At 41.1% G+C, this 21,998-nt stretch overlaps 1 protein-coding gene across 1 annotated transcript; it reads right to left on the reverse strand.

Moving 5' to 3' along the window:
* Positions 1-1,550: 1,550 nt before the first annotated feature.
* On the reverse strand, positions 1,551-17,911 carry LOC104345456 (interleukin-1 receptor type 1). Its single transcript, XM_086482146.1, has 11 exons — positions 17,864-17,911; positions 15,077-15,146; positions 11,495-11,738; positions 10,931-11,117; positions 9,972-10,134; positions 7,632-7,697; positions 6,950-7,070; positions 4,701-4,849; positions 4,262-4,405; positions 2,695-2,856; positions 1,551-2,201 (listed from the first exon to the last, which is right to left on the reverse strand). The coding sequence occupies exons 1-11, from the start codon at positions 17,909-17,911 to the stop codon at positions 1,810-1,812; spliced, it is 1,746 nt and encodes a 581-aa protein (XP_086338272.1). The 3' UTR covers positions 1,551-1,809.
* Positions 17,912-21,998: the final 4,087 nt, after the last annotated feature.

Raw genomic sequence — 21,998 nt, forward strand, 5'->3', positions numbered from 1 at the left:
TTTTTTATTTCAAAGCACATGAAAGTAGAAAGTTGAAAAAAAAATCTACCACCATTTCAACATCTTTTCTTTATTATTTCTCTCATTCTACATGGAAAATAAGAGGGTTCAGTCTTTAAACAGAAGTGGGGAAAAAAAAAAAATCTTTGAAGGAAAGTTTAATTTTCAACACTTTTCTGAGCAAGTCTAAGTCTGAACACAAAGTAAAAATATTACAATAATGACTACTTAAACTCTCCGGATTCTTAAATTTATTTTTTAAAGTTTCCAGCCTAAACATTACTCATTTCCAAAGAAGACTGATTCGGCATCTACTAGGACAATAGTACCTCATCTGACAGATCTATCCTGTTCTCAGTTTTCATGGTGACATTTCAGAAGAAGTCTCTAGTCAATACAGGCTGTGGAAAATCACACAGCTGTGAACCCCACAGCCAGGAGAATGAGACACTGCTCATAAGAAGTATTTGCTAGACCTTCTCAAAGAAAAAGGTACCATGAAATGCTATTGCAAATGTTTCACTTTAAGTGTATGTTCCACTCTGGGACCTTGCTTTCTACCCCATCAATACAGCCCAGTGAAGAGTCTATTCTACAGCATTGCACACTTCTGAGAACCAGCTGAAAGGAATTTAGTAACAGTTGCTATCCTGGCAATAAAGATAATTCAAGAACCTCTTTCACATTAGAAAACAACAAAAAAAAAGCAAGCAGAATTCACATTTGCATTCGGATGATGCTCTTCAAGGCTGGAGTGTGAAAACTCTTGCCGCTTCAGACTACCTTGAAAAGGAAGCCGCATGTCATTTTCTTATGGTGACGCACACAGAACAATGGAATTGGGTCCAGAAATATCAAGCTACTCCTAAGCAGGCTGCCATAGCCACATGCCTCTAGTTTCTTCTTTCACAAGTAGACAAGACACTATTTCTTGCCATTAGCACCTGGTCATGCTTCAGAACTGGCCATTTTCCACTCTCCTAAGGATACCTAGCCCAAGCACAGTCCTTTGATAGATTCGCAGTGAATTTCTGTGCTTGGTAGTTAGCACAGATGAGACACGGAATGAGAACATCTGGTTTCCAGAGTAGCAACACCATCTAGAAAGGTTCCAGTTTGCAAGAAATCAGAAATATTTTCAGTTTCCTAACCATTTCAAGAGACTAAGTTTAGAAACACACCATAGACCAGATATCACAGAATTATTCCATGAGTGTTTAAAAAGCTACGGATTCCATTCCATTTGCTGAAACACATTTAGTGTTGTGAGGAGTTTTAAATATACCTCCTACATCACGTATTTCCCCAATCCCTTCAAGAAGCAAGGATATGGCCTGTTGCTTGGGAGGCGATCCCAAAGCTTGCACAGTGCAGATTCTTGCAGTAACAAGGAAGTCAGACAATCACGGAGAGGCAACAAGAAAAGGAACAGAATCACTAGGGAAATGCTGACAATAGAAATAGATTTTTTAATTTATCAACTGCGGTTTCAATTTAAAAAAAAAAAAAAAAAAAAGACTTCACAGCTGTCTCTTCAGTGGATAATACATTTATGGGAACCATGACTATTTAATAGTCTACCACCATCAGCAACGTTTACTTCTCATACCTGTGTGAGACTAACACAACAAATTGTGTCACTATCCAAAACCCAAAACAGAAATAAAGCTGCACAGAGCTTTTCATTTAGGGTGTAATTTGGGGAAGGGTTGAGTAGTTTTTACTCCTTGAAGAGAACATTTACTTTGTAATATAAAACCCCCCCACAGTTCAGAACTACCTTCTCAGTATTATTTTAATAAGTGCATCTTAACTTCCCTTTGCTGCAGAATTGTTCGAAGTTAGGGGCATCAAATACACTTCAGAATAAGATACCTTTTTCCTGGACGGCATTTGATAGCGCACATTTTTCCAGAATCTTGTATTTGCTGAACAAGATTTCTCTGAGAAGTCCCCTTTCCATTGGATAGCTCCATGTTTTTGCTTAATGTATCTGATTGATTCTGGCATGCTTGTGTAGTCCTGTATTTCATCCATTTCTATAAGAATCACTTGAATCCCATCACGGATGAGAGCATTATACATAGCCAGTTGTTCTTCAGAGGTGTCTTCTAACAGGCAGCCACTAGATCTTTCTGATCCCAAAACAATCATCAGTCTTCTGCTTTGCTTAAGGGTTTCATCAGCTACACTGACCACAGCTGTAAATAATGAAGGAACAACCAAAGTTTGCATAGAAACTTTACAACCGATGTAAAATACTTCTTAATTTTAAAATTGCATATATATGGAACAGTGACTAGCTCAGAGGACTGGCAGGTTTAATATCTCCACACTGTCATTCATGATTCACGATCCATTGCATGAAATTACTGATAAAAAGTTTCCTTCCAACTCCAGGAGCAGATATTGTTCAAGAAAACCTCAAAAATATTATTAATGCTGCTGAATCCTCACTTGTTCATCATTAAAAAGAAAGTGCAGACCCTTATAATATCAAACCAGAATTTTTTGTAAGAAACCAAAAAAATTAAATATATTAAAAAATTGTCCAATGGACAAATTATCCATTAAAAATAAACAAATACAGCTTTATTTGCCAAAACCAGACATTTTTTAATGGTATATATAATCTTCTAACCTGAGAACAATAGGTCAAAAGACAACCTATTAACTCTAGTAATTAAAGCATACCTTCTCCTGGTAAATCATCCCTTCCTAATATAAAGAGATTATATCCATATTGTTGTTCTAAAACATCAGGGAGTATTCTATGAACAAAGGTTTCCAGTCGACAGAAACTTCTGCCTCCACTGCTTTTTGCATACAGGACATATGCATCATATATTTTCCCATCTAAAACAAACACAAATGTTTCTATGAAAAAACTACAAATCAGCAACATGCCTTTATTGTAAGGTTTCATTTCAGACTGTTTAAAAATAGTAATGGGGGGGGCTGATTCACTTAACTGACAGAGTAACACCAAACACTAAAATGCTCTACAAATCGAAGAAAGATGATCAGCCACAGAACCTGACTTCTATCATGGGGACAGATGTGCCAGCAAGCGAGCTGGATGCAGGACCTTGGACCTTCAGGAAGGAGCCCTCAACCCCAGAGGCGCCAGGACGTTAAGAAAGTGCCAGGACTTTCTTCAGCACCTCTCCTGGAACAAATTCAACAGCAGTTATCTCCTGACTAACCACGAGAGGGTGGAAAATGGCAATTCTTTCTTGTAGTAATTCTGTGGGGGAAAGGCAGGCAGAAGAAAAGGCCAGAAGGCAGCTGAGGTTTTGAAAGTTAAAATTGCATAATTAACAGGAATGAAGAAAACAAACCAAAACGAGATTTAAACTCAACAAGTTCAGTTTAGCTCAACAGGCTACAAAATATAGTTTCTTTGATATTTTTTTTTTCCATTAGAATTCTGTTAAAGGTTCTGGGAAAACGGAATTTTTAACCAGAAGTTGCAGTTTCTTCTCTGTGAAAACATTTACAACAGCCATAAATAACTGTTAACTATCTCAATGCATGTAATCCATTTACTTTCAAGCTATGGGGAACTTCTAATGGGGACAGTCTAATTCTGAGTGCCACCATACAATATATTTATAATGTTGCATTTATTTCATTTTTTCACCACCGTCCAGTGTATTTGTCTACAGTACAGCCATTAAAACTCATCAGAAGAATCACAGAATAGAGAACTAGCAGCATTTTTTCTCTTTGGCATGTAAACATCATAACTGAGAGGACTTAGAAGAAAAGTGTTGGGTAAAAGAGAGGAGTTAAAAAAAAAAAAAAGAAGAAAACCAACAAAAGTAATCTCTGAGAAAATGAGAGTCTGATTTTCATATAAATATTTAATGCACGTCTTTAAAACAGCTAGCTTACAGGATGTAGCTCTGCTGACACCTATTGATCATCATCAGAGTGACCATAAATCTACATGTAAAGAAACTACAGAAAGGCAAAAAAGCAACATGCTAATTTTGGAATAATCTGGAGTTCTTTTTGACCTAGCTCACCATGACTGCCTTCAGTATTATGCAGTGTTTATTACCTCAACTATGATTGTATATTTTACCCACATGACTGAAAAAAATCCCCCCAAAAACATCTTTGTGCATATGCAAAAATTCCTCAATGAAATTCCACACACATTCTACTAAATAATCACATTATTGCTTAGAAGTAATGGCAAGTGAAAAAAATCAATAGGCTAGTTACACTAACATACCTGGTCACACTCACATACCTTCCTTACTTGCAAAGGCACAGACAGAATTACGGTACCAAAGCACCAAGTCAATCTTGAAAATCTTGTAGATTATCAAAGTTATAAATGTTAAAATTAACAAAGAGACAAGCCCTCCAGTCAGCCATCTTTGTTTATCAGGAACTGCATAAAAATACAAGAAGATTGTTTTTTAAATGTGGAATTCGTCCAAATCTGATCTTTCACACAAATGTAATAACATTTGAATACTGTATTTTTCACTTCAGTCTATTATTTTTTTAATAATGATAAATACATGACTACAGTGACTCCTTCCCTATGTACAGGTAAATGCAAACATACTGCAAACTGTAACCCATCTGTCTTCAATCACCATGATACATGAGCATTTGGTATCAAAACCCCTTCTGGGGAAGTCAGGACAAACACAGGCCTCAAAGATAACAGTATTTCTTACCTCTGTGTTTTAACACAATATAAGATGCAACCTGCCCAAAGGCATTTGAAGCTTGACAGATAAACGGTTGTTCATAATCTTCACTATTTACTTCCGAAATTATTAACTTCACAGAATGCACAGGACGTCCATCGTAAGAAGTTTCCTCCCTAACCAAAAGGCAACACATAGAGCCATCAAACCACAGCCCTTTCTGGAACGGCTTCATCACTTACAGCTGCAGCACAACAATGGTGGTTTCCACCTGCAAATGTCAACCACACTTCATAATAGATGAGCAATTACATCATATGAAAGAAACCCAAACAGGAGTCGGGCCTCTTACTGACATTTGGCATAGACGTTGGAAAACGTCAAGGTGTTACCTTATCTGGACCTGTGTTTCCCCAAAAGAATATAAGATTTCTATAGGCTGAAATACAAAAATATACCTTACAAACCTGAGCAAACCCTTGTCACAGGATTCCCAGCTCCTAAGAGTAGGTGCAGAGAGAAAAATTCCACAGTGTGATACAACACAGAGAGAGGCCCTGGTACAAGGGCATCATCTTGCAGTAGGCAGCTCTGGGACAGGGAGGACATCAAAGGTGGTGACCCACAGCAGATAACACCAACTCATAGTGCGATTCTAACTGCAGGGAGCGGAGTCTAAACTGCTCCTTTGCCCCATGGATCAGAACAGACTTAGAACAGCTAAAGTGTCAGGCTGCACCATTAAGAGACACAGATTATCCCCTGTACATTGTACAAGGGCACAAAAATGCTCATTATGCTGCCCACTGAGTTAGCCATGTGTACCACAATGTGTGACTGATGTGTGAACTAAACATCTTCTTAACCACCAGCAAAAAGAGGGATACCGCTACCTTGTTAACAGCGGATCTCAAACACAAAATTAACTAACTAGTCTACTTAGCCAAGCACTGATCTTTCCTGAAAATATATTCTAGTCACCATTTAAAATGCAAAATAAAAGCTTGAAATATATCATAAAGGGCATATATAGGGCCACATGAATCACTTTCTAAGCAAAAAGTTACAGCAATTTCAACACTGTAACAAGGAATAAATGAATCAACATCATTAACGCAAATGACTAATGGTTGCAAAGATGACTGTTTAAGTGCCAGAAAGTACAAAAAATAACATTGCTTTTATGATATCAATTCAGTGACTGTGTGCCTCTGCATTATGGCCCAATTGTTTACAATTCTTTATGACAGTACAATTTATTACTTTTGTATAGGGTTTTCTCTTGGTGAGCACTCAAAGAATTCAGCATTTTATTTCCTCCTCTGTTTTACAATGAGGATCTATTTCTCACAACTATATTCTTACTTTCTCATTTCTTTATCAGTTTCTCAGTCATAGATAGTGCTTGAGAATTTACAAAAATGATCACATTTTTTCTTCATAGCACCACGAGATGAGGGCTGACAAAAAACCTGGCAATTTTTAGTTCCCAACCTGTCGTACCTAAGAAACTTTCACATTGCCTTCTGCTTCAATTTTAGTTGTTTTTTCAAGTCAGGTCTAATTTCTTCTCTCCTAACTCAATTTAACCTGCTTTTCACCCTGACCTTATCTCCCAGTTGCCCTTCTCATGCTTTACTCAGTCCAAGTCCATTTTCCTCCCAAATGCCAACTCATCACTGGAAATCTGCCTCCCTTTTCTCCTCTCACCTCACTAAGTTTCAGTACAAACATCCTCAACAAAGTCTTCCATTAGCTCTTCAGCTGCTCTCAGTTACATTTCTCTAACTCAAGGCTCTTAAACCTGGAAGTCTCATTTTCTCCTGTAAAGTACATGTTTGAGTTCTTGCAACCTTTCAGAGAGGCAGATGTAAAGAGAAAGGAGAATGCAGAAGAAAGACACAGTTGGAAGATCATGTGCCTGGACATGTTTGATACAGCTGAAAGCGGTCTCAGTCAGGCCAGAGCCTGCTCAGTAGAAACTGTATTGCAATTAGGAGACTGTAAGTCTACAAAATACCTTTTCCCAAGGTTGGAAATTATGAGACTTTTACAATGACCAAAATCAGCACAATCACATGTGAAGTCCATGTGCCTACTATGTTTCAAGTTTCTACTTCAAAGCAGAAAGTGAATTGGAGGAGGCAAGCACCAGATTTTTAAAAAAGCAAGCTATTTAAGCGAGTGAAAAATGTTGCTAAATATTTTCATGTCAAAGGGAGAAAGTTCCATTTTGGTTGTCAACACAGTATTTTCTAATCTGAAAATATACTTACTCATAGTGACTTGCAAAAATTCTGCTCATATAAAATACATCAATATACACACCGTTGCCTGTCCAAAACACATCATACCCATCAGCACCTGTTGTATTGCAATCCACTGTAACCTGTGAGCCTACAAAATTGTGTTACAAAGTGAAAAGTTAATTTCCATAATCTAATTAAAGTCTACACATTTCTGTTCACAGACTCCCACACAGATCAGCTAAGGATGGTCCCACACCCTTTCAGAAAAGTTACTTTAGCAGAGGATCTATATACTTCAGTGATCTGCAGGTTCAGAAAGAGACTGGTAGGATGAAAGAGGCTAAATCTAGGAAGAAGGTGCCTCTCTCTGGGGCATCACTTTCGCTGCAGATTCAAAGATGGATCTGTTCCTCAAATCTCTTCCAGAATGATGGAAACCAACAGATGTGACAAAGAATCACTTGGGTTCCCTACAATTTTCTTCACATCTGAGAAATTTCCCTAGGACTTTGTAAGCAACACGCCCTGTCTCTTTCCCTCTCACCCCCAAACACTCCTGCTTCAGGAAATAAACACAGAGAAACTGAGCTGATCACTGAACTATTTTTGTCAAAAAACACAAACAAGAAAACACCGAATATGGCCTTCCTCGAGTACAAATTTTCACTAGGATACAAAAACATATTTTCTTATAAAGAAAACTACTTACCAAGTTCCACTTCGATGGAATTGTTTCTTGGATAAGATATTTCTGGGGGCTTTTTTGGTGGGCTCACTGACCAAAAGAAAGAAAGTGCTTTTCAGAAAGCCCGGGGCAGTTGCAGTCTGTTCTACGCTCTATAATCCAAGAACAACCTGAAAAAACCCTGACTTATGGACAAGGTTGTCAGCAATTTTATAACAGACATCATTCCATACTGAAAGTATCCTGTCTCAGGTAGTCACTACTCCTGACTTGAAGCTAAACTATTCTTTGCCCCACCTTTTCCAAAATGTATTCCCACACATTCCCACACACTCATGGTGGACTGGCTGTTCCATGAATTAAAAATCTGGTTGTATTGCATGCACAGAGTCCTGTACTTGGGGAGGAATAACCCCAAGCAGCAGTACAGGATGAGGGCCCACCCAGTGGAGAGCAGCTCTGCGGAGAAGGACCTGGGAATCCTGGTGGACAAGTTGACCATGAGTCAGCAATGTGCTCCTGTGGCCAAGAAGGCCAATGGTGTCCTGGGGTGCATTAAGAAGAGTGTGGCCAGCAGGTCGAGGGAAGTTCTCCTCCCCCTCTACTCTGCCCTGATGAGGCCACATCTGGAGTGCTGTGTCCAGTTCTGGGCCCCCTAGTTCCAGAGAGACATGGAACTACAGGAGAGAGTCCAGCAGAGGGCTATGAAGGTGATGAGGGGACTGAGGCATCTCTCTTACAAGGAAAGGCTGAGAGACCTGGGGCTCTTTAACCTGGAGAAGAGAAGGTTGAGAGGGGACCTTATCAATACTTAGAAATATCTAAAGGGCGGGTGTCAAGAGGATGGGGCCAGGCTCTTTTCAGTGGTGCCCACTCACAGGACAAGGGGCAACGGGCACAAACTGGAGCACAGGAAGTTCCATCTCAACATAAGGAAAAACTTCTTTACTCTGAGAGAGCACTGACAGGCTGCCCAGAGAAGTTGTGCAAGTCTTCTTCCCTGGAGATATTCAAAACCTGCCTGGATGTCATCCTGTGTGACCTGCTCTAGGTGAACTGCTTTAGCAGGAGGGTTGGACTAGATGGTCTTCAGAGAAGACCCTTCCAATCCTGACCATTCTGTGATTCTGTGTGATTCTGAGATGGGTATGGGCAAATATCTACAGTATTACTCCCCTACAATCTGGATAGCCCATCACCCAGCACCTCACAGATACAAACCGCAGCCAAATACTTTTAGAGTGCAAATCGTTTCTTTTAGACTTTTACTATTATAAAGGAGAAATTTAACTTCTGTACTTTAGTTAAAGGCCTTTCAATTCTTCCCACAGCACTATGTATAAGAAAGGTCAACACCAGTGGCCCCTTACATTAGGGCTAGATATATGACAGTAGGTATGATTTTGCTTCTACTGAGTAGTGGGAGCTGAAATTACACTAACAGAGAAGTTCTATGGGCAGATTTTAAGACCAGAATGATCTGACCTTACGTTCCTCATATTTTGTTTATCCACATCATATACATATGCCATTATATGAATATGATACATATTCATATCATATATATACATACACATATATACATACATATGTATCCATATATAGACACACAGAGATAAAACAGGCAAGCACAAAAAGAGACCATTAAATAGTATGCAATCTATTAGTAAACCTGAAAATGTCCTTCATCAGCTGGAATGTAAAAACAGTATTGGTATTTCATACCTTGATATAGCACAGCCTTTTCAGTGATCCAATATCAATCTCATAATGCTGTGCTAGCAAAGGATGTGCTAGGTCTTCTTTTTTATTTTTTTGTTGTGCTGGTGCCCCCCACCCCCCCAACATAAATCAGGATCTGCTGAGCTAGATACATGACACCAGAGATCAGCAGTTTTTTACTGAGGAGCTTAAAACCAAAAACAGAAGAGAAAAGGGTTTGAAGGAAACAAATAGGACGTACAGAGTCAAGATACCACTACAATTCGGGCTGGTTTAGTTCATTGTAATGTAAAGGAGAGAGAGGTAAGACGGGCAGGATAGAGGGTGTAGCTACAGCAGAAAGTATTGTACCTACCAAGCCTTACAGGGCACCTGTTTAGGGAACCTTGGCAGCTGGTCTGGGCAGCAAAGCTTTGACATACTGCAACTTTTAATGGAGGAACAAATCTTCAACACAGTGGCAACAGACAGAAACATATAAACTCGCAGAGAGCATTTCTTTCCCTCATATTTAGGTGAAAACTAATAGCCCTAAGCATGGCTACCCACAAATTGTGTCTTTTAGCTTTAGTTTTTAGAAACTTGGGACAAAAATTTGGAGTCATTGTTATGAACACAAACACAGTGAAATTATCTACTTACCTTCTACAGTCAGACTGACATCTCGTGAAATGTTATATTGTTTTCCATTGTACGTATATGTTGTTTCACATGTATAGTTTCCTCGATCGTGTACAGTCACATTGAAAATTATAAGATCACTGTTTGTGAAGGCAAACCTTTTCCCTTCCAGCAGCTGGCAGTCCTAAGTGTGTGTAGAGAACTCTGTTAATTCGTATCACTGTCTCTTTCCATGGTTTTTCTCTCTTTAATGCAATCTGAACTTTCAGTGACCCACAGCATAAGGACAGATGCTTGCAGAGGCTGTGGAAGAGTGAGGGCGGTGGAATAAAGAGCAAAACATTTTTCATTTTGGCTCAGACATTTTAATTCAAAGTTCGTTTCCAACAGAAAGCAACTTTCAATATTAGAGAAATAAGAAAGTGAAATGTAAGTGTCAGGATTTGTAAAAGTATTCATTAACGAAGAACCACTCAGTAATTAGACTTATTTTTTTAAATACTCTTGGTACCATACGGACTGCATGGGCATGAGGCAGGAAAGCTGCAGAAGGCACTATGCTCTGGTAAGAGAAAAAGCCTTTAAATAAGCGTGAACAATATGAAATGGCATTTATTTAATGGAGCAATATTGAGCACACAATGGATATGCCACCTCTCACAAACGACATACTAAATCTGTTTCTGCACAAAAGAAATTCACGACAGTGTCTTTCGCTAGCAGGTAAAAAGATGCCACCTGGTGGGTACGTGGGTCAGCATCTCTCCTACATCTAAGCTGCATTTCTACCCTGTTAATCAAAAAACCTGTATACACCTTTAAAAGATAAAAAGTCTTAATCCTCTTCCAATTTGTTTTAAAAGCGTTTTTCTCCGATTTACAATAAATCTTAAGTTTTTCTCCTACAATTCACAAACACCAGTGATTTATATTTTAAACAATGGACAGTTACAAGACAGTACAAAACACAGCATTCTCACCTTATACCAACGAACAGGTTGAATACTCTTCTTATTCCTGAAATAATCCAAGTGTGGACACACAACCTTTGCAGATGATAATGTAAATATCACCTCCTCTACAGCAAATTTTTCATTTAAGCATAAACCATCAATCCTCTCAAAAACTGTTACTTTTGTACACATTTTCTTGTAGCTTGTCAAATTCCTGCAATTAATATGACATAATTAAATTAACCTATTTGGCATATTTTCCAACTCAAAAATATATGGTATTCTCTTTGGAGAAGAAAGAGAGGACAAGAAGTTTAGTTTCTCTAATAGATTTACTCTTGCCTACAAGGAAAAAGAAACCAAAACTAGACTTACTTTCCCCAACCTAACGCTAGTTTTCGTGAACACACTCTCCCTTCTTCTTACCAAAACTAGACTTACTTTCCCCAACCTAACGCTAGTTTTCGTGAACACACTCTCCCTTCTTCTTTAGTATTTCTCTTATCCCCCAAATTCTACTTGCTTTCTAGAAGTTATTCCCTTTGCAACTCATTTCTGTAGCAACTTAATTTTTTTTTTTTTAATTTTCACCTTATGACACATTCATAATCTCCAGAATCTTCTAACATTGCAGGAAGAAACCAAATTAAATTCTTCTGCTGATGAATTCTAGAAAGTTTGTCTCTAGGCACAGCTGTTTGGTTACCAACTTTATACCATGTTAAGTTGTAGTATCCACTTTTCAAGTTCTTTTCCAGCGAACATTTAATAGCAAGAGGCTGCCCATCAAGCACAAGATTTTGCCTCAATATCACATTGTAGGCTTCACATTTCTCTAAAGGAAAGAGATAAACATTAAAGAAAACCTCAAACACTGTAAAAGGATATACTGAACTAATTTCTTCATTACATTTACAAAGTTCATGGGAGTTTTCACTTCCATTTTCAAGTCATCTACTAAAAATACAATTATAATCCCTTATCTTTACAGTTGAGAGTACTACTCAGTGATATACAGTTATGCCACCGAAGTGAAATGCTGCTTTTTGAATGCAAACTGCACTCAGGAAAATCCCTTCATTTCCAGCAGACTATCACTGGTATGTTTTAGTTCAGATGCAAATTACTAAAGTATTTCCCCAGTCTGTTTCACGCACATGTACACACATGCATACACAATTTTCACATATAACGTCTTTATTAGTTAACTTCACCTAACTGTACTCAAAGTAAGTCTTCAAGACAGACTATACTTTCAGTCCTAAAACACTGAAGTTAAAGTTGCTGTTGCACAAATAGTAACTTTGCTATGGAAAGTCCAACTTGCCCTTCATTTTATGAGCATTTAGAGAGGAATTATTACAAGCACTTACCAATTTCTCATTTTCCTTCCTGCTGACCCAAGGAGATTCATATGGGAAAAAGCAACACCATGAGATATATTTTTTGTCAATATGACAAAAAAGGCACCGATTCTGGACACCACCATCACATTCCTGAGTCAGTATTATATTTATCTAAAATTCCTTGTTTTGTTAGAATGTAAGAACCACCACACAGAGTCATCTAAGTGCTGTCTAGCCCAAAACCCTGTCTCTGATAACAACTACTGGCAAACATGTAAGAAAGAGCAGGATATAACAAGTAGAGTACTACTTTGCTTTTGATCCCTGTCTTTCCTCCTATGTTCTGCATGAAAAACCATTCACTGGCTTTTATCATTTTGCTGGGTATCGTGTATTTCTTGTTATGAGAAATGGCAAAGGAAACCCCCTCATCTGCCTAGTCTACAGTATTTACAATTTTATGGACCTCCATCACATCTTGCCTTAGTCATCTCTTTACCTGAGTCCTCTTCCATTTAATGACTTCTCATATGGAAGCCACCCCATACCAGACAACACTGTCACTCTTCTCTCTACCTCTTCTGACATAGTTTTTCTGAAACGGAACGACCAGAACTGCAGAGCTCAACTGATGCACGTTCACCATGGGCATATAGAGTAGCATAAGAAGCTTTCTGTTTTCTGCTCTACTGCTTCCTAAAAATTCTGCTTTTCTGACCACCGCTGATGACAGAGCTAATGCTTCCAGAGAGCATCCAGAGTTGTCAAAATGCCAGTTTTCCCAAATGGTTAACAACTAACTTACTGCTCACATCACACATACACAGTATACATGTTTCTGCTGCATGTGGATGACTCTTCCACATCCATTCAATTTTAGTTATTGACATTCTATCATGAAACCATTCAATATCCAGACATCCTCTTCACAGTGAATATTAGTTTTGACCGCCAAGGGGTAATCTTTGTATCACCCACAGTTCTCACTATCTCACTATAAATCTTTTCCAAATTATTTACCAAAACATTGAATCGCTCATATATGTATATTAAATAACCCATAATAACTTTGATGGTTATGAAACGCTGTGGCCACAGGAACTGAAAACCCTTTTCTGCCACTAAATCCTGACATAATGTCTTGCCTCAGTTTCTCTGAAATACACACACACACACACCCCGCCCCTCCAATGCCTTGCATTATTTCCATGGAACAGGAAAGAATTATAAGGTACACACATAACTAAACAGACAATGGAACTTTCTGCTGTTGGGGGAGGGCAGCCAAATAATCACCTTTCCATATGATTACTTAGCCAAAAAACAGACTATCCAATGCATTGGTGAACCTTGCAGCTTGTCCACCCATGGGAAAAAAAAAAACAAACCAAACCAAAACCAAACCATTTCCAACCAAACAGTTTGCTAGAAATTTGAGGAAAGGAAATCTGTGAAGTTTTTCTTTTAACAGTCTGGCACTGCTGCAAGATTCCGCGTGGAATGACAGGATTATGACAGCAACTCATTTAAACCATCTGAAACATTTTAAGTATGAACTGGATTGTTGGTTGACAGCTGAAGGGCAGAAACAAGCAGTTGCAACTGAGTAGCCTAGCCATTTTACAAAAATCTGTATGTTATATTATTGTCAAGTGGCTATATTTTCCCATATGAAAAAACCCTAAGGACACATTCTATAAAGTTAAAATGACAACTCATTTCATCAATTTATACACCAGAGAGTTGTGCTGACATTCAGATGGACCTCAACAGGTTGGAGAAGTGGGCTGACACGAACTTCATGAAGTTCAACAAGGGGAAATGCGAAGTCCTGCACCTGGTGAGGAATGACCCCAGGAACCAGCACACGCTGGAGACCATTCAGCTGGAAAGCAGATCTGCAGAGAAGAACATTGGGATCCTGGTGGACAACAAACTGACCATGATCCACCAACGCTCCCTCATGGCAAAGGCAGCTAAGAGTGTCCTGGGCTGCATTAGGACCTGCCAGCAGGTCGAGGAAGGTCATCCTTCCCCTCTACTCAGCACTGTTGAGGCCACATCTGGAGTACTGCAGCCAGTTCTGGGCTCCCCAGTAAGAGAGAGACATGGATTTCCTGGAGAAAGCCCAGCACAGGGCCAAAAAAATGATTAACAGTGGAGCACCTCTCACGCGAGAAGGCTGAAAGAACAGGGACTGTTCAGCCCAGAGAAGAGAAGGCTTGGAGAGTGTGTGGGTGAATCTTAGCAACGTATGCAAATACCTGATGGGAGGGAATCGCAGAATCACAGAATGTTAGGGGTTGGAAGGGACCCTGAAAGATCATCTAGGTCTTTCTAGGAATGAAGAACAAAGGGACGTATTTTTGCCAGTAGTGCCCACTGACAGGACACAAGGCAATAAGCATGAATTGAAACACAAAAAATTCCATCTGAACATAAGAAAACACTTTTTTACTGTGAAGGTGATGAAACACCAGAACAAGACGCCCAGAGAGGTTGTGGAGTCTCCATTTGTGGAGATATTCAAAATCCAGCTGGACGTGGTACTGGGCAACCTGGTCCAGCTGACCCTGGGGTGGTCAAGGAGGTGGGACTAGATGATCTCAAGAGTTCCCTTCCAACCTAAATGATTCTGTGATAAGACAGTACATAAAACACCACATATTTTATGTTTTATAGGTTCCTGCTTTTAGGACTGTTTAAAAGACCTCATTGGCATGTACTTAAATTTGACTTTTACAGCCATTTTCACAGAAAATTAGTATTACTTCTGTGGAAAAACAAGTTTCAGAACAAGAGCTTCTACAGCCACCAACAAACTTACCTGCAATAATTAAAGACAGAAATGCTGTTGTGATATTATACAAAAACAATGCTTTTGCTGTCAAGTTTCGCTGCAGAAATGGAAAGAAAACGTTCAATTAGTCATTTCCAATATAAACTTCCACAATTTAAAGTCAATGTTTGCATTACACAGTGAATACAGGACACAGGAAATACAGGAATTGTCTTTGGCTTGTTTTGAGCCTGTTACCTGCTTGTTTTACCTGACAGCTCCTAATTATTATAACAGAAGGGAAAAAGAAAAAAAAAAAAAAAAAAGAGTGAACATTTCTTATTTGTCTTGTCAAGTACCCAAGATCTTTTACATCTCTAGCACACTCCTCCCCAGTTCTTGCTTTCCCAAGTTACAGTCTCAGTTCCTCTAACTATCCCTCAGATGGAATCTGATTTCATATTTATGACCATCTTTGCCACTCTCTTCTGTATTGTCTCCAGTTATGCTACAGCCTGTCTGGGGTGGGGAGGGAAGAACAGAACTCGTATACAGTCTTCAAAATATAGGTGCACTACGGATTTATAAACTAAAACAATTTTTTTTCTGTTGGGTTTTTTTGTTGGTTTTTTTTTTTTTCCCCTAATAATGTCTAACAATCTATTTGTTCTTTGAGTACTACTGAGTATTGACCTGATATTTCCATGGGCCTATGTAGTAAAATCCCAAGATCTCATCATTGAATGTTAAAAATCAGGTAAACTCAGTCAGCTGCTGAGCACAGGATGTTAGGATTTTACCCATTTGTTTTCACTTTAAGTTTTCTTTATATTTATCTAAAACAAATTTCTTCTGCTATTATTACCCAGTCATTCACTATCATGACACCCTTCTGCCACTCTTTGAAATTAACACCTCTGTGTTCTAGCCTGAATAACTTTGCATTGTTGGCAAATTCTGCCATTCAAACAGTTTCCCTCTGTCCAGATCATTAAAAATACATGCTGAGCAGAAGAGTGTTGTTTGGGACTCCAGCAGGGACCTTCCTCCATCTGAAAAACTGAGCATTTATCTTTTACCTACTTATTTATACATGTGAGAATAAAAATATTATGGCAGTCTGGCTTCAGTGACCGCCCCGGCTGAATGCCTTTTGGAAATTAAGGTGGATTGTATCCAACCATGTCTCCTGTATCCAGTGTGTTCACATACACGTGTACAATTCTAACACATTTCTAACATTTGAGCACTGTGTCATCCCTTTGCAAAAGTCACTGCTGAAGATAAATTATGTAGGGAAGGGGTCATTTCCACTGCTTCTATGGTTTCTAAACAGCTGCCTGCTGCAGATACCAGGCTCACTGGGCTCCACTTTCCTGTCTCTCTTTTGATCACTTGGGGAAGATAAAAAAACATTTATCACTTTCTGATCTTTTGGTCCCACAGCTGTTTTAAATGAGACATTTTCAACAAGAGCACACAAGAGTGAGTATCAGTCAGTCGTCGTGCTTTGCTACAGATCTTATCATTCTATAACTGCCTTTTACTGACTTTTCAGTTTGAGACAGATCCTTCCATGGAAGATTAGCCATAAGAAAAGGCACTGGCACTGAAATCCAAGCTTTTTAAAGATTCTTTTTATTTTTCCCTTGATATGTTCATATCTTCCCATAACCCATCCCAGAGGGGGTTTTTTATACCTGAATAATCTATTGGCTTTCAGGCCGTTTTGGTAGGCTTCTTATCCCTAATGTGTTTGGAGAAGGATCTAGTAGTTTCATACCTCTGACAAGTTGTTCTGTAACTTGTCCTGCCTTACTGCTTTTTTCCTGCTCAGTTTTTACAGCACTGTGAACGAACGAATGCAATTATTCAAACTGAAGGATGAGCAGGCGAACCCCATCCTATTGTGAAGAATCTTTAGCTGATCACCAATTTCTACAATAGCCAAAGATGACACCTCCAGCTGCTGTGTCTTACTTCACCGAACTGACTCAGCAGCGTGGCATACATTGAGTCATCCACACTGCTTCTTGCAGTGCCTGCTTTCCTCTTTCTTCCCCTTCTCTTCCCTCCTCCCTCACTGCAAATTTTCAGAGAAATTACCAGGCAGGCCTTTTCTTGCTTAGCTGTAAGAAGGAGTGAGTCCCCACAAGAATGCTGAGCGTAAAAAGAAGCACACAAAACTTCAAAATCACTGGAGGGGGTTTACATATGTTTGTACAAAACTCCAACCTTCTTCACTAATTGTGACAGACACTAACTCTTAAAATCTCTAGTTTTCAGTTTTATAGAAGATGAAAATACTATAACAGAAATAATTTAAAGAGAAACTAGGACTGAACAGACTCCACTTATGGCCAAGTATTTTCTTTATGACCTCTCTGAATTGTGTTTTTTTCATAAGCTTTGCTCCAGTAGAGCATTACCTTACTCTAGTGTTCTGTCTCACACATGCTCTCTCAAGCAGGTTTTTGCCCCAGCAGTAAACTGCGTAGATATAGCAGTAGTACTTTGACATGTTCTAAAGGAGTCTTCCAGAATCCTGCTTCTCTGTAAATTCAATGTTCTTTCTACATATTTAAATTTATAACTTGCCCTTTTGCCAATATGGAAGACGTGCAAATATATATAGCCCTGTGCAAAACCATATGCATGAACTGCTCTGAGGCGACTCCTTCTTGTTTCTGACTTTTCATGATGAAAAAACTTTCATTTCTCTGGAAGGCATACCCAACTACAAAATTAGGCTCTGCTCCATGCATGCATTCACATAGCTCATGATGAAAATAACAAACGTAAGACTGCAGAGTCAAGTGGAAATGGTTTTCCTACCACTTTCCGCCATGATAAACAGCTAAATTTCTTCCTTTTCCCAGCCATTTTGTCCACATCTTGACCCTGCAATCAGCCTGTGGAGCTTTACCACTCAGGACAGAATTCTGCTGGAGTTATCTTTGCCCAAATTTTCCAGAGGGGAAAAAATTCCATATATCTGAGGCCATGTCCATTCAGTTTCACCCTAAAAGGAAATATTTGTATCAATTTAAGATTTAAAAAAAAAAGAAAAAACCCACAAGTGTCTGAAAGAGGTCTTCAATGATACCCACACTTGAATTACAACTACAGCATCCATGACAGCACATAGTAAAGCATAATTCTCATTAGAATTTGTCATTAAATTGGTACACCCACCTTCTCCTCTGCTCTCTAATCCTTTCAAAGTTGATCTGCTCAATTAAAAAAAAAACAGTCTCATCAGAACTTTGAAGAATCATGGCTTTCACTAATTTTTGCACGCTTGTGGCACTTTTTGTTTGAATGCCTTATTCAAAAACATGGACAGATTAAAACGTGCAACAGTCCTCAGAGTTGGGAGAACTGACAGAAAGTCAGACTATCGTGCCACTTCTTTTACATAAGCCCATGAACATTTTAAATCATAAAAGCGTATATATTCGTATTACCTGAAACACTTCTATCAACTGCAAGGTATGCCATGCCTCTTCAAGAGAGCTTAACCAAGTGTCTCATTTCTGATCTAGGAAAAAATATTACAACAAATACATCCACCCCTTCGCTGCTGAGGCAGACCTAACTGGTGCTGCAGAGCTGGGTTAGCCAGCCCCCCCCCCCCCCCCACCCCGTAGTGACAGCGCTGAGACCACCTCGAGAGCCGTTTTTCTGTGAGTCGCTGACCTCCCTCACGACGTAATGGCAGGAAAACATTTTTTCAATATTCTTCATTTCAATTCTTGCGTGTTCCTGCGAAAACTCGCTTGGCCGGGGCCGGGCCGGGCTCCCCGGCTGCCGACCCGGCAGCCACCGGCGGGGCGAGGCGGGCGGCGGCCCCGGCAGACCCGCCGCGCCCCGGGGACAAGGTGCGGCTCCGGGGAGAAGGCGCTCTCACGCTTTCTCTCACGAACCGAGCCGCGTCGCACGCTCGGCTTGCGGAGGGAAACGCTGACCTTTTAAAACAGATTCCACTCCCGCCCCTTAAACCGTCCCCGGCCCTCGGTTTCCCCAGGGGACACCACTTCGGTCTGAGTCACCGCCCAGCCCCAAAAAACGGGACATCGGAGCAAAGTACGACTGCCGCCGCATCTCTACGTGTCTCCCCGCCCTCCGCCTGTCGTGTGTGTGTGTGTCTGTGGCTGTGTGGCTGTGGCTGTGTGTCTGTGTGCGTGTCCCCGCCGGGATCATCCCAAGACGAAGAAAAGCGGTCCCCGCTACACCTGACCGCTCCCCGCCACACCTGACCGCTCCCCGCCGTCCCCTACCCGCTGCCGCCCTCGGCCACCCCGGGCGGGCACGGGCCCTCGCTCCCCTGCCGGCATTGCCACGGAGGCCGCCCCCACCCTGGCCGGCGGGGAAGCCCCGCCACTCCCCTCACGGCCGGCGCTGAGGGCAGGCAGGTTCCGCCAGGACGGGCCAGCACCCAGGCGAATCCCCGCCCTTGCCTACCTGCTGCCGGCCCGGCCCGGCCGAGCGGGGGCGCAGCGAGGCAGGGGGAGCCCCCGCTGCCGTCTCCTAGAGAGCCCGGAAACGGCGGCGCTGCTGCCGGCCCTCGCCTCGTCGCACAAGCGGCTCCTGCCGACGAGGCCTCACCCGCCCCCCCGACTGCCGCTTGCCAACCTGGGTGCCCCCGCGGCGGTGAGGTGGCCCCGCAACTGAACCGAACCGGGCCGGGCTGGGCTGGGCCGGGCCGGGCCGGGCTGGGCCGGGCTGCCTCCCCGCCCCGCCCCGGCGCAGGCAGGCGGTGCTGATTAAACCCAGGCTGCGAAAAATCAGGAGTTTGAGCAAGAGCCACTTTCTGTCGAAAAAGGCAGGCGGTGGCGGCCACCTCACTCCTCCCGCCGCCCAAGCCGCCATCCCCCATCCCGGCGCGGCCGGGGCCCGGCCTCCTCCCCGGGGCGGGCGGGGGGGTGGGTGTTGGAGAGGCAGGAAATCCTCCCAGTAAGGATTGCAAGATTTGGGGTGACGGACTTCTTTTTTGTAGTAGTAGCAGTAGTACGTGCAGCTGCGAACTTCCCTAGTTGAAGAGACCGTGGAAGAGACAGATGCCCTCTAGACTATGGGAGCTGTTGGCAGGAGCATCTCGGGGACATCAGCCTTCTTCAATGGGCTACTTCTACAGCTTGGTCTGAGCTCCCCAGACAGCCACATGTCACTGAGATACTTGGCTCTGAAGCTTGAACATACAGGCTTAGTCCCACGTAGCCCTTGAGTTTTTACCTACAAACGTAACAACGACTAATTAGGCCCCATGTTTTTTAGAGGTTACTTAGCTTGTGGCTGTTCTGGGAACAGTGTGTTCGCTATATTCTGGTGTTTCACTCGCACACCACAACTGGAGTCAGAGTTCTTCAAAGCAGACGTTCTTCAAAGGTAGCATGGTGAACACAGAATCGGATATGGGCCTTTTTAAGGCTGCATGGTCAGTACTTGTTGACAAGCTTGTTGACTAATTTGTTGACTAGCTACTAAAATATATAGTAAGGTAGAGGAAAGCTCTTTCTTAGGCTCCTCCCTAAGTAGGCAGCAATCATGGACCTTTCAGAATTATCAAGGTAGATGTTCTCATTATTGTTAAAAATATGTCATAGACACATTTGCTAAGAAAATTACGAGTATTCTGAAAAAAATACGGAGAATAATCCAGACATGACCTGCTCTTTCCACCCTGATTTTGCATTCTACTTCTGGTACTTCTTTCATTCCAATTTTATAAATACTATTGTATTTATCAAACGGAAACACGTTCAACCATCCTGCCCTCTATGTGGTAGCCACAGTTAAGCAAAGATGTGAGATTACTGCTTTGCCTGCATTTATTGTCCTCTGTCAATGCAAGGTATGTAGTGCTGCCTGAGGCACATTGTAACAGCTCCAGACGTGGTGCTGTTGGGAGGAATGAAGGGAAGGAATTCTTTCCTGGCTCAGCAAAGATAGCAGAATTTATGCAGTCAGCCAGACTCTTTTTGGTCAGCAATTATATCTATATATCATTTTGGCGATGTTTCTTGTGAACTCACTGCATTAGGTCAGATAATTTTTATGCGAGATTTCTAGTCTTTGTATTGTTATTTTGCACCACCACCAAACATCTGTGAGTTAAATCTGGTTATCATAAAGGCAAGTGAGATGTTGCCTAATCTCCTCTACCACTAGAAACACTGATTTAAACAAAAAAAAAATCATTTTTGAAGAACTTTTTCTGAGACATACATGCTAGAGGATCTGCTCTGTGCAGTATTATTTTTTTCCCCTCATGTCTTCATTATAATACCACTAATAGTGAAAAAATGTTTCTGATAAAAAAATGTTAAAACATTACCAAAACAAATAGGTAAGATGAGAACTATTAAATCATTCAACTAAACATTTGTTTAGCTGCCTGGATGCAGTCCTGTGCAACCTGCTCTAGGTGAACCTGCTTTGGCAGGGGGGGTGGACTAGGTGATCTCCAGAGGTCCCTTCCAACCCCGACCATCCTGTGACTCTGTGACTATTCAGTGATTGATTCTGAATTTAGGAAAAGCCCATTATAGTAAAGCTGAAGGAGTATCAACTGAAATGGCTGGATTTCACGAGACAGCAAAATATACAGAACGTGGCAGTCGCAAGACAAAAATCACAGGGAAGAGCAGAGAAGTAGGTTGTCTGAGGAAAGTGGACATTGACACCAGTCTGCATGAACATTGGATGTGGACACCAGGAACGCTTCAAAGCAGAACAAGAACCACGAGCTCCAGCAACGAAAGTGATGCTGCGCAAGGAGCTATCCAAACATCCTCCTGATCAGATCTGTGCAGTGGAATTGACTTTTTTTTTTTTTTTTTTTTTAAATCTACAAAACCACTCAGAAGTATTTTGTCTCATAAAGCTCTCAGACAGGATGACCTGTTGTAATTAGCACAGGGAAGGCTCTAATTGCGTGAGCCGGCACAGGCAGGATGGAGGAACAACC

The sequence above is a fragment of the Leptosomus discolor genome, chromosome 1 (assembly GCF_034619465.1).
Source record: "Leptosomus discolor isolate bLepDis1 chromosome 1, bLepDis1.hap2, whole genome shotgun sequence".
NCBI classification, from domain to species: Eukaryota; Metazoa; Chordata; class Aves; order Leptosomiformes; family Leptosomidae; genus Leptosomus; species Leptosomus discolor.

What these genes read in the sequence shown, in the direction of transcription:
- LOC104345456 (XM_086482146.1), bottom strand. Translation starts at nt 17,911, where the DNA reads ATGGCTGGGAAAAGGAAGAAATTTAGCTGTTTATCATGGCGGAAAGTG. An exon ending in GTTTATCATGGCGGAAAGTG is followed by an intron (nt 15,147 to 17,863) that starts GTAGGAAAACCA and finishes CCATTTCTGCAG; the next exon opens with CGAAACTTGACAGCAAAAGC. An exon ending in AACCTGTTCGTTGGTATAAG is followed by an intron (nt 10,135 to 10,930) that starts GTGAGAATGCTG and finishes ACACACACTTAG; the next exon opens with GACTGCCAGCTGCTGGAAGG.